Below are 12385 nucleotides of genomic sequence, written 5' to 3' on the forward strand. Positions count from 1 at the left end.
GGAGGACAAAATAAGATTTCCCGCATGAGGCCGCTATTACTCCTCCAGAGTATCTTCTTTTAATCTACATTTCTTGCATTACTGAGATTGTGCACTTCTTTTGTTTTTCTAATGTATTTCTTCTTTGGTCATGATCATGTCCTTTGCCCATTTTTCTTTGGAGGTGATAGAATTTTTTTTTTCCTTTTAAAATTCTTTAGATAGTAAGGATATCAACTCTTTGCAATAAATATGGCAAATACTACCACCAGCTTGTGTCTTTCGATCTTGTTTGTAGTGCTTTTGGATTTTTTTCTTTTGTAGTCAGAGTATCATTCTTCATGGTATTTTCTGTTTTCTTTATGCTTGCATACATACATACCAGAAGGATCAGCTTTGGAAGAGACCAATTACTGGGAAAAGTGATTCATTATCAAAGCAGAAAAAGAGTTGTTATATATTTTTTTAAAGTGCAGAAATATTAAAATCCTGTAAGAGCCCTTTATAAGAGCAATGCAAAATATCTGACGTACATCAGAGTACACACTTCACAAGTTCGCATCCTGTGCTCCACCCCAACCCCTAGAATTCTGCACTGATGTGTGTGGTTGGTTTGAGAGCCACCATAATGTAGAAACACAAGAACCAGCAGGATCACATCCACAAAGAATGAAGACTGGTAGTTCAGCAGGACCCACCATGAAAAGACATGTGCAATGGGAATTATTTACATTATTTAACCATTCTCACAAAAATTAATGGAAGTTTTTAAAGAAGTCTTTCAAATGCAGAACGAATCTTTAATATTCCAACTGGGAGATGATGTATTTACAAGCATTTTAGACAAGATGACTCCGGTCACATAAAAGTTTAGTTTTATTATAGCACTTTATGCAAACATTCAGCACTTTTTGCCACTTCTATAATCTTTCAGCAAGGCAGTAAGTTACAAATAAGAAAATATTAAAAAAACTATATAATTTATTAACAAAGTCTACTTTGAATTATTCTATAAGTTTTATAATGCAATTAACACCAGTATTTTATTTCATTTGATAATGTTTCTTTTGGTTCCTTTAATTACAAAATCTGGAGACTCTGACCTTGGTGAAATAATCTTCGGTTGTGGCAGGAAATGTTAAACAGGTAATTCTACAGAGTTTTTCCAGTAAGCACTCACTTTTTAACTTTGATTAAATGCCATGTTTTAACACAAATATTAGAAAATATTTAACAGCTCCTATGGTCACAGTTCACTAGCGCTTTGCTCCCGCCTGGACACTGACCATGGAAAAATAGATGCCTTTCTGAGCCAGCAACTGTTGATGTGTGCCATGCTCCTTGACCTTGCCATTCTGAAACACCACTATTAAGTCTGCGTTCTGGATGGTGGACAGGCGGTGAGCGATCACGATGCAGGTGCGGCCTTCTCTGGCTTTGTCCAGGGCTGCTTGGACAACCTGATCAATAACCACATAAATTAATTCTGATAAAAACTGTCCTCTCCCTTCCTCCTCCAGAAGGCTCACAATCTTCCAACAATAGGTCCTTCCTTAATGACGGGATCAGTGAACTATCATAGAATTCACAAAGCAAAGAATGTCGTATTGGAAGATAAAGGAATCCCAGTCTGGATTAGTTCCAAGGCAGGAGTCATCTACTCTTGAAGTTATGACAATAAATACAGTCTGTGCAGTCATTTGAAGACATTTACTGGTGTGCCCACCCACACAACATCCTTCAGAGCCACCCTCTGGTGCAGCTCTACAGCAAATCCAGGGAGACTGAGCACAGGCTGAAAACAGCCTCCTTGAATTTTGGGATTTTAGTAAAGAATTAATTTGTCTTTCAGATACATGCATAGTCAACTTTTTCTCAAATTGAAAAGGATTACTAATATTTATCTTAAGGTAGAGTCAGCTTTTACAGTGTATTAACCTCCCACTTCTTTAGAGTTGGAGATGCCACTGGTAGAAATGGGAAAGTGGCCTCCTGAACACGGAGTCTTTGGTCAATACGAACTGATCCAAGGCTATTTTTTGGAGCCTGAGTGCTCTAAGACTTATTTCCCTTATTTTGTCTTAGGTCTCCTGAATAACAGCTACAGAAAGTGTCCACATTCTGCGGAAAGCTGATGTAAGTAACAATAACTTATCTGGGCTGAATTTTGTTCTCTACCGTGGAAGACAGAAGCATTTAAGGACAACCAATTCAAGGGTAATGAATCCAATTTAAATGCTTACCTTTTCACTCTCTGTATCCAGAGCTGATGTAGCTTCATCCAAAAGCAAAATATGAGGCTGTCGAACAAGGGCACGAGCTATGGCAATGCGCTGCTTCTGGCCCCCAGAGAGCTGGGTTCCTTTGTCTCCTACTCTGGTGTTATATTTCTGTGAATAGGGTTTTGTTATTATGAAACAGAGAATTGATAATCCTAAAAAAAGAGTTTGCTCACAGAAAATAGGATGACTACTTCCATAAACAGACAAATTTTGGTTCAGAAGCTACGAATGGGCTCACAGAGGCTTAAACATCAAAAATGTAGCTCTAAATGGCAGGTCTGATCTCTCTTCTTGAAAATAGACATTTGGGGGCACCTGGGTGGCTCAGTCCATTAAGCGTCTGCCTTCAGCTCAGGTCATGATCCTGGGGTCCTAGGATCGAGTCCCATGTTGGGCTCCCTGCTCAGGGGGGAGTCTGCTTGTCCCTCTCCCTCTGCTCCTGCTCCTGCTGGTGCTCTCACATGTACTCTCTTTCTATCTCTCTCTCAAATAAGTAAAAATCTTTAAAAAAAATTTTAAATAAAATAAACATTTGGGTCTGAGAGCTATGTTTTAGTGTAAGCAAGTCAATAGCTTTATGAGGAAGAATACTGTTACAATGTTAGTCTCTTCCAGTCTTCTGGTTTCATTATATTTGGGACAGGTTTGGTTCGAGGAAGGAAATTGGACTTAAAATGGGCTATGCGATAAATGAAGAAGCTCATTTTACTTAAAACCAGCAGGTGGTGCTCTCTGCACTGAAGTCAGGAAGGGAAGCCATTTCTTGGGATGCTAGCTAGCCTTCGGGTATCTGTTTTTATAAATCTCTAAGACTTCAAAAATTTTAATGGATGCTAAGGAAATTCATCTTGATATCTAACTTTAAAAGCTAAAATCTCCTTTTTTAATTTTTTGATTTTAGAGTTCTCCCAAAGTTCTTCACATATTGCGTCCCACAGTAGGTAATTGTCATTAACTACTTAATAGGTTGACAGGGACAAGAGTTAAAAGGATATGAAGGGGAGAGCAGGAACAAGACGTGACAGCAGGTGTAACCTAGAGAACAATACTGTCATCATTTTCAGCCCCTTGCCAGGCTGGAATTTTAGTCAAATCATGGGCTCTGATTCTGACCCCCGGAGTTTCACTTTTAAAAATTCATGTTCTATATAGGATTGCCTATTTTTATTGGCTATCTATGGTTGCCCTAGTTCAACAGTAGTCAGACTGAGATCTTCACCTGCAGGTGGAGTCCCAGGACCCCAGGACCGCAGGTGCCTCAGGAGGCAGGAGCACCGTGTGTCCCATGTGAGGGCAGGGGTTCCCAGGCTGCACTGAGACTGTGTGATCCTCCTGCAGCAGGTAAAGGCAGGGCTGTAACCCTGAAGAAGTCAGTAACCAGACTAGCCTCCTGCAGGGTGAGCTAAATCCTAGTAGAAATTGATCAGATAAAGAAGTGGCTCCTTCGGCAGAAAACAGGGCTCAAGGCCAGGAGGCCAGAAAGGCTGGGTCCCTGTGGCAGACAAATGAATGCCAGAGGGGCAAGGTATATTTAATAAGCAAGTTAATATTTACTGTCTGTGTTTGTCTTTGTTAACCCCTAGCCCAGTGGTGCTCACACTGCAGCCTGGTTATCTGGGCTATTAAAACAAAGATTGCTAGACTCTACCTCCAACGTTTTTGATCCAGCAGGTTCTAATGTGATGGTTCAGGCCCATATTTTGAGATCATTAGTAAAGGGACTGAAGCTTTATCTTTCAAGTTTTCTAGCCTTGGGAAAGACTGATTATCCACAGCTGGGCAAGAAGACTAAATGGAGGGGAAAGGGATAATTCCTTCTTCTGGGGGTCTATGATGTGGTGGCAGCAGTTATCAGAAGAAGAGCCTCAAGAAAAGGAAATTTGGAAAAGAGTTAGGGCCAGCTGGTATCGCCATCCTTCCCCACAAGGAAATTGCCTTCCCTGCTGGTTTGAGGCTACTGAGCTTTATTTTTGAGGGGTGTTTCCTTATTTTAAAGAAACTAACTAGTGATAATGGGAGGGCATATAGACAAGCCAGGTCAAAGTGACTTCAAAATGCAGCACCTAAGGGGCTTAAGAGAGGGCAAGAGGTTCCTTTTATCTAACTTCCCAGGAAGAATTCAGGGGGCATCATGGACAACAGCTCAGGGAGCCCCAAGGAAGGTTTTAGAATCAGCCCTATAAGCAGAGCTTGGGGGCCATGAAATGTGCAATGATGAGAGATTACATAATACCACACTCACTCCAAGGGCTCAGCTCTATTGAGGGAGAGCCTTCTTTCTGACATGGGTTCAGTTCCCCAGTCTGGCCCGACTCCACAGAGGTAGGTTTGCAGCTTGGGGGAGAGCAGCAAGGAGGCAGAAGGTCAGGAGAGAAATGGGGGTGGAGGGGCTGTGCCTGCTTCTGTGGGTGCTGTACTTAGGCTCAGAGGGAAAGGCTTCCTCCAAATATGCACTCTTTGGTCAGGCTTGCTCACAGGGGGAGCCAGTCGGGTGATCATGCAAACACGGTATCAAATGGGGATAGGAAGTAGCGCAAGATGTTGTATACAGGTGTGTATTTCGGTTGCTCACTTCTCTTCACCTTTGGAAAACCAGCCCTTTAGAAATAAAAGTGCAGGCCAGGGAGGCTGCCACAGGCTCTTGGGCTCCTAATTTGGAGGAAGACTTACATCAGGGAGTGTCTCGATAAAGGGGTGTATGTTGGCTTCCTTGGCCGCCCGCACAATCTCTTCCTGTGACACGACCCGGCTGTTGTCTCCGTAGGCAATGTTCTCGGCAATGCTGCAGTCGAACAGGATGGGCTCCTGGGACACAATGCCCAGGTGTGCTCGGAGCCATTGGACATTCAGGTGTTTTATCTCTTTGCCATCAATTAGCTGAAAACGAGAGTTCATAGGTAACTTCAGAACCGGCACATTTTTAATTTAGCAAAATCAGTATCGTTATTTTGTACACTAAAATTGTCAAGTTACCATGGGACAACATTTTTGTTGTTCTGTTGAGTTTGGGTTGTCAAAGTCAACTGAACAAGGTCATAATTGTATGCTCTGATGAACTGTCATGCTCCTTCTGTTTTAACCCTGGTTTCCAATATATGCATGTGGTAATCAGGATAATGCCCCCACCCCTAAGATATCCGTATTCTAATCCATGAAACCTCTGAATGCTACATCCCATGGCAAAGGGAATTAAGGTATAAGGTTGCTCATCAGCTGATTTCAAAATAAGATGATCTTGGATGATCCAGGTGGGCCCAGTGTAATCATGAGGGTCCTTCACTGTGCAAGAGAGAGGCAGGACAATACCAGAGTGGTGCAATATGACCAAGACTCAATTAGTCACTGTTGGCTTTGAAGCCATTGTTGGCTTCGAGGAAGGGGCCAGGAGCTAGAGGAAGAAAACTGTCCCCTAGAGCCTGCAGAAGGAACACCACCCTGGTGACACTTTGATGTTAGCCTAGTGGAATCCATTCTAGACATCTGACTTCCAGAATCTGTAAGGTAATAAGTTTGTACGGTGTTATACCATGAAATTTGCCGGCATCCTTATTCTTACACATCAGTTTTTCACAAGAAAAGTAGCTGAGATTAGACTGGAAATCAGTAACTACTGTGAGCACATAATAGGTTTGCAGGTCAGGTTTCTAAGAATCAGGTTTTGGACAAATGGGATGCAGCAGTTAAATGGAAAAGAAGTGTGGGAAGGCGGCGCCTGTATCTCTACATAGTTGTTGATCTTGGGAAAATGAATTAATTTCTCTGACAGTGTCTTTGAAGGTAAAATGGGAATTATGATAATATTCCTAAACACATAGAACTGAGGCCTGCATGAGATCATGTCTAGATTCCACTCAGCACAGTGCTGGGCACTGGGTATGTGCTCCAAGACTGCCAGAGATTGGTAACTCTGTGTCGCTGTCATTAAAACTACTGTGGCTGGACGCAGGCTGGGCGGACGAAATGATGGACAGACATCTACAATGTTGGGCCAGTGGAATAGGAAGGAGAAGCTGCCTCTTCTCTAATGACCTGGCTCCTGGGGTTACCCTGAAGGAGCCTGGGGAGTGCTCCTTCTAGCCTTGTTCGGATGCACATAAGTCTGCCCAAAAGATTTACTTTGCAAGAGAACTGGTATTCAAGTGAGAGAGCTACTCATCCCCTCTGAAGAAGCACGTGACTCAGCTTCAGCCTTTTCTCATAGTGCTGGTGAGTGTCTACCGTGTTATATATACTCTCTGGATCCCATGTGCCGGCTGGGTGTCCCTGGCAGACAGCTAGCCAGGGGTAAGGTACAGTCTTTGCCGCGGGAACATAGCTTCTGTTTGTGAAGCTGGTAAGTGCACGGATAGGAAACACAGTCATGACCTTATTAGTACCCAGCCCAGTTGCCATGGAGACTATTTCAGCATCTATATTCTAGGCTTCCTTACAGTGTTAAGTGAGGGTGGGAAGTAGAGGGTGGAGAGAGGCAGTAAAAACCATACAAGAATGTGGCAAAACAGCAGATCTCATGAGGTGGAACACTGTACGTGAGAAATGGAAAGTCCAGGGAAGGAGTAGCATAATTTTCTCCAAGCTTATGCTCCTGGGAGGAAAACAGACACTGCCTAACTAATATGATTAGACAAATGTGAAGGATCCCATCAAGTTTTAATGAGTTTCTCCATCAAGGTGAATACAGTAACACTCTTGGCCCTCATCCCCACAAGATGCACCGGAATTGCAAATACTTAAAGCCTGTGTTAGCTGAAGCATCCTTTCTGTAGAGAAAACATGTTTACAAGCCCAAATGTGAAAGACACCAGTGCAGAGGTTCTTTGGCTGAGGCATGGGTGATGGTCTGAGGGAAGACCAAGGAAATTTGGGCAATTGGTGAACACTGTTCAAAAGATACTGACCTAAATAAAACTTGACCAGAAAAGTAAACACCTTGGTAATAATAAGGTAAAACTGGGTTAAATGACTAGCTATCTCTATCCTAGATGGTTAAATGCACTGCTGCCTTCATTAGCACAATCAAATGTTAAAAATATGTATTATTCTGCTCTATGTATTTACTCTGAAATCATGATTACAGATAAATTATTGAGCACTGACTATATTATAGGTCCAGTGATAAGCATGTCTCATGCATTCTCTTGTTTAATCTTCACAACAACCATAGTGAGGTAGCTGTGTTTTTTTGTTTTTTTAAGATTTATTTATTTTAGAGAGAGAGTGTGTGTGTGGTGAGTGGGGGGGGAGGGGCAGAGGAAGAGAAACCCAAGCAGACTCCCTGCTGAGCGACCATGGGGCTCCATCTCATGACCCATGAGATCCTAACCTGAACTGAAACCAAGAGTCAGACCCTTAACTGACTGAGCCACCCAGGCGCCCCTGGGGTAGGTGTTTTAATCTCCATTTTACAGATTCAAAAAATGAGCAAAGTTAAGTAACTTACACAAGATCACACAGTAACTAGGGGAGCTAGGATTGAATTTATACACTATAGGTTGGGTTTTGGTAACACAAGTACCTTATGTCCTCCCTCACAGAGGAATGCCCCATGTTAGCTCAGGGGCCCACCTGGTAATACCCAGACTATGACAACAGGACTTCTGACGACGGTGCATGTGATAGACTGGAGGGGAGAAAGGAAAGGTCGGGGAAGACTTAGACCAGAGGTGATTTAACAGGAAGGTAATGAAGTTTGGCTTCAAGAGTCCTGAATTGCAGGTAACTGCTGACAGCTGAACTGTGTTCTGGGGGGAGGGAGGCCAAGCTGCCGTCAGGATGCTCTTCCAAGTGAGTATTTATGTATCAACCTAACGAGCAAAGGGACCTGAGGGGCACCTGAGGGACGCTGGGGTGGCTCAGTCGGCTAAGCGTCTGCCTTTGGCTCAGGTCATGATCCCGGGGTCCCTGGGATCGAGGCCCCAGTCCGGGCTCCCTGCTCAGTGGGGAGTCTGCTTCTCCCTCTCCCCCAACTCATGCTCTCTCTTGCGCTCACTCTCTCTCACTCAAATAAATAAATATACAAATGAGAAAAGGGACCTGAATCTTTAAGGTTTTAATATTTTGTTGTGATTTGTTTTGTTAGAAGTAAATATTCACTTTTGTGCCTAATTTTACATTCATAATTTTGTATTTTTTTAAGTAGAGTCCCTAGAAACATATAACCTGCAGGCCCCACAAAACTTGGAATACCCCCTCTGTACAACTCAGTAGCTTCACTTTTCAAGACTCTCCCTAATTTAACCTACACCTTTCAAATTTACCAGTTCCGTGGTTCTCAAACGATGGCTGGCATCAGAATCCATCTGGGAAAATTGTAAAAATTAACAGGCCAGATCCTGACGGAGTGGAATGATCCAGGGCGACAGTGTTCTTTAGTCGTTCCAAGAACCACAGCTCCGGTCACTATGTCTCAAGGACTCATTCAAGGCCCACTGATGGTCATGAGGACGTCCTGACCTCAGGGCCCATCTTTCTTCATTACCATGAGCGATCACGCTCAGATCCACACTCAGTTTTACATGGCAACAAGAACTAATTACTAGTCACCTACTAACTGGGTTATTAAGGGGTACTAATTGAGATGTTCATAAACAAAACCTGACACATTTACTCGGGCTTCTTAAGGACACTTCCGCTAAGAATGCTGGCTGCTATGAACACTTGGCAGTACTTCAAAAATCTAGCACAAATAAATGTACAGGAGCAGATAACAGCGTTCCTACAATAGACAAGGACATGCTGTTTTCCTTGCGTTTTCAGTGCTGTCTTGCGACGGTTATTGCCCTGTGCACTCAGCATTCATTTCCATATTCTTCTCTGTCCACCCTTCCATATACAAAGGGAGTGGAAGGAACCCTTCTGGTTCTGGAAGTAACCGTGGTTCTACCAGCGAGATGCACTGTGCAAAATCTGGAAGGCATAGGCTGATTCTCTTTAGTAGCAGTGCTAAACTAACACATGTGACTATGAGTGCAGTGGGGAGGTCATGAGATTTTTTTTTTTTTTTTGCTCTTCCTAAATGGGTTATAATTTAAAAGTTTAAGAATCACAACTCTCATTAAATCTGCTATTTCAGCCAAAATAGGCTATAAGGACATTGGGAGCAAATCAACTATCAACCACAGCCCACATTATCTTTCTTTTTTTTTTCTACTGCAAATTTATTTATTTTTAGTATTTATTTTTTAAATTTTTAAATTTTTAAAAAATTTAAATTCAATTAATTAACATATAATGTATTATTGGTTTCAGAGGTAGAGGTCTGTGATTCATCAGTCTTATATAATATCCAGTGCTCATTATATCACGTGTCCTCCTTAATGCCCATCACTCAGTTACCCCATCCCCCCACCCACCTCCTCTCCAGCAACCCTCAGTTTGTCTCTTGCATCAAATGACATCCTCCTGACTGCTCACTCTTTCACTCTCAGGCAACCAGCTCTACTTATCCCTTAAGAGCCAGCTCTAGGCCTATCTTCTTTTATGTAACTCATGGAAGTATATGCCCCATCTCTTCAGGTAAAGGCTTGGAGTGCAGACATCATAACCTATAATTCATTAGAGCTCAACATTTAATACACTGCTTACTCAACATCTGTTAAGGGCCATAATCAGTGTCTGAGAGCTAACATTTCCTTCTGCAATTACTTCTTTTGTCTCTTCCTTTAGGGTCCTCTGTTCAAACTTTAACAGCACAATTGAAGCATAAAATCGGAATTCACGGAAAATATAAAATAAGAAAGTAAAAATAAGCGACAAAACTTACGTAGCTGTTAAGAAACAGACCGAATAGACTACAATAAAGAAATATTTATGACTAAGCGTGACTGAATTTAAAAAGAGCCCTGGACTACAGGTTGAAAGCTCTCTTTTCAGGACAGTCATTAATGCAAGTGGGGCCCATATGGAGCTGGGGCATCAATATGACTACGGAACAGGTGTCCATTCTGTTTGCCCATGACATTCTAGTAGTTAGTTTTTTTTTTTTTTCCTTAGAAAGGGAAGCGTGGGGAGGGGCGGAGGGAGAGCGAGAGAGAAAATCTTAAGCAGGCTCCATGCCCAGCACGGAGCCCAATGTGGGGCTTGATCTCATGACCCTGAGATCATGACCTGACCTGCCCCGAAATCAAGTCTCGGGACATTTAACCGACTCAGCCACCCAGGAATCCTTGTCATTAAATATTTTTAATAGCACCTCTGAGTACAACCAATAACTATATACCTACATAATAAAAATTTCTTCTATTTCTTCCTAATTTGATTCTTTTCCTATTTTCCCTTGTAGTCATGTAAAATTTCACCACTCCCTTCATGACTCCTATCTCAGCTCAGAACCTAAGATAGTCCCTGATAGGCACGCAGTAAACGTTTGTTGAATGTTGAACAAATATACGTGACCCTTCATTTATTCTTTTAGTTCATGAAAGGAAAGGGAATCCCTCTATATTCTTTATCCGCTCCCTAAATTTGTTGATCTTGCTTTTTTTTTTCCTTAGAAGGTGTTTCAATACCCTCTCTCAATGATTTTATCTCACCCTCAGCCATAATGTTCCAGGTTCCCCCCCCCCCCCGGACCTCTCCCGTGGACTCTGCCTCCCCGCTCACACTGCTGTTCTTGATAGTCATTCTTTCACCTTTGATCTTCTAGACAGTCTGCACTCAATCTCCACTCCCCCTTCCTGCTGTGCCTCAGCCACGCTAAACTCATCCCCACCAGCACCCCACTTCACTGAGTATACTTTAAAATGTCACAAGTAGCCCATTCCTTGCCAAATCCTGTCATGTCTTTTCAGGCTTCATCTTCCTACCTGCTGACTACCTTCTCCTTCTTGAAAGTCCCCATCCTTGGCTCCTGCCTTACTTGTCTCTCTTAGTACCTCTCCCCCTCCTCTATCTTTCAGGCTACTTACATTTTTTTGCTAGATCTTCTCATGTAAGCGGGAACCTAGCCAAGGGAAGGGAGAGGGGTGATAAAAAGGCTGCTCACGAAGGAGGGTGGAGGGGCAGTTTGAGAGAGGCTGGAGAAGCTGCCTAGGAAAGACACAGCTTGGAGCCTGCAGGTAGGACGTCAGACTTTAAGTGAGACTGTTGTTTAAAGGTTGGAAAAACTGTGGCTTACAGTCAAGAATTAAATACATTAAGTATAATCAGATGATGAAAAAGTTAAAATGAGGTAAGAAAGTGTGCTCACCACTGTACCAGCCAAGGGGTCATAGAACCGCTCCAGGAGCTGGACCACCGTGCTCTTCCCACAGCCGCTGCTACCCACCAGAGCCAGCGTCTGGCCCTTCTTCACCTCGAGGCTCAGCCCCTGAAGCACGGGGATGTCTGGCCGAGTGGGATAGTTGAACACGACTTCGTTAAATGTCACGTTTCCTTCCAACGTATTCTAAGATCAGAACAGTAACAAAAAGATGATTATTGCAGTCCCAAAAACTCACTGTCCAGAGAACACCCTCTACCGCTAGGTATCCAAAGACAGTGAACTTGTATCACAATTAGGCTGCATTTCGAACTGCCAGAATGCAATCCATAAGATCTAAGAGTCAGTGTTTTTATAGCATGTATTGTTAATACAACACAGATATGCTAACTCAAATATATTACCCAAGAATACAGTAACCTACACAGAATAAAACCTGATAAACAGGATTTGCTCATAAATTGGGCAGTATTACCTATCTCCTTAGTAGCCTTGTTATACAAAAGTACTGGATGTTAACATACATGATTATTAAATTTATTTTATTTATTAAATAAATATTTATTTATTTATTAAAATGATTTAATAAAATGATTTATTAAAATGACCTCGTGATCTAGGAGGTTTCTTTTCATTCCCAGCAGATAAAAAAAAAAACCCCACAGATTTTATTAAATTTCCTCTTAGAATACTTCCACTCATCCGTTAGGAATTATCTTACCGTCAAAACATCAAACTCACCGGCTGGAGGCCTCCCGTGCTGTAGCTGTCAATCAGAGGGGTTTTTTCAATGATCATGATGACGTGGGCTGCTGAGACTTTGGCTTTGGCGTAGTCAGGAGCAAATGAACTGACCTGCCCCACCGCCATGGCACCAAAGACGATAGCTGAGAATACCCTGCAAAAACACAGATGAAGCATGCAC

At 42.6% G+C, this 12385-nt stretch overlaps 1 protein-coding gene across 1 annotated transcript in view; it reads right to left on the reverse strand.

Annotated features, from left to right (window-relative positions):
* Positions 1–1235: 1235 nt before the first annotated feature.
* The window catches only part of ABCB1 (ATP binding cassette subfamily B member 1), a 106835-nt gene continuing 95685 nt past the window's right edge, over positions 1236–12385 (reverse strand). The window contains exons 23-27 of the mRNA XM_028118237.2: positions 12202–12358; positions 11449–11646; positions 4932–5138; positions 2223–2369; positions 1236–1439 (exon numbers count right to left, since the gene is read on the reverse strand). Coding sequence (XP_027974038.1) covers positions 1236–1439; positions 2223–2369; positions 4932–5138; positions 11449–11646; positions 12202–12358 — 913 coding nt within the window. The remainder of the gene's footprint in view (positions 1440–2222; positions 2370–4931; positions 5139–11448; positions 11647–12201; positions 12359–12385) is intronic.

This window comes from Eumetopias jubatus, unplaced genomic scaffold (assembly GCF_037043125.1).
Source record: "Eumetopias jubatus isolate StellerSeaLion01/CBP00866 unplaced genomic scaffold, mEumJub1_p1.0 scaffold_14, whole genome shotgun sequence".
Classification (NCBI taxonomy): domain Eukaryota; kingdom Metazoa; phylum Chordata; class Mammalia; order Carnivora; family Otariidae; genus Eumetopias; species Eumetopias jubatus.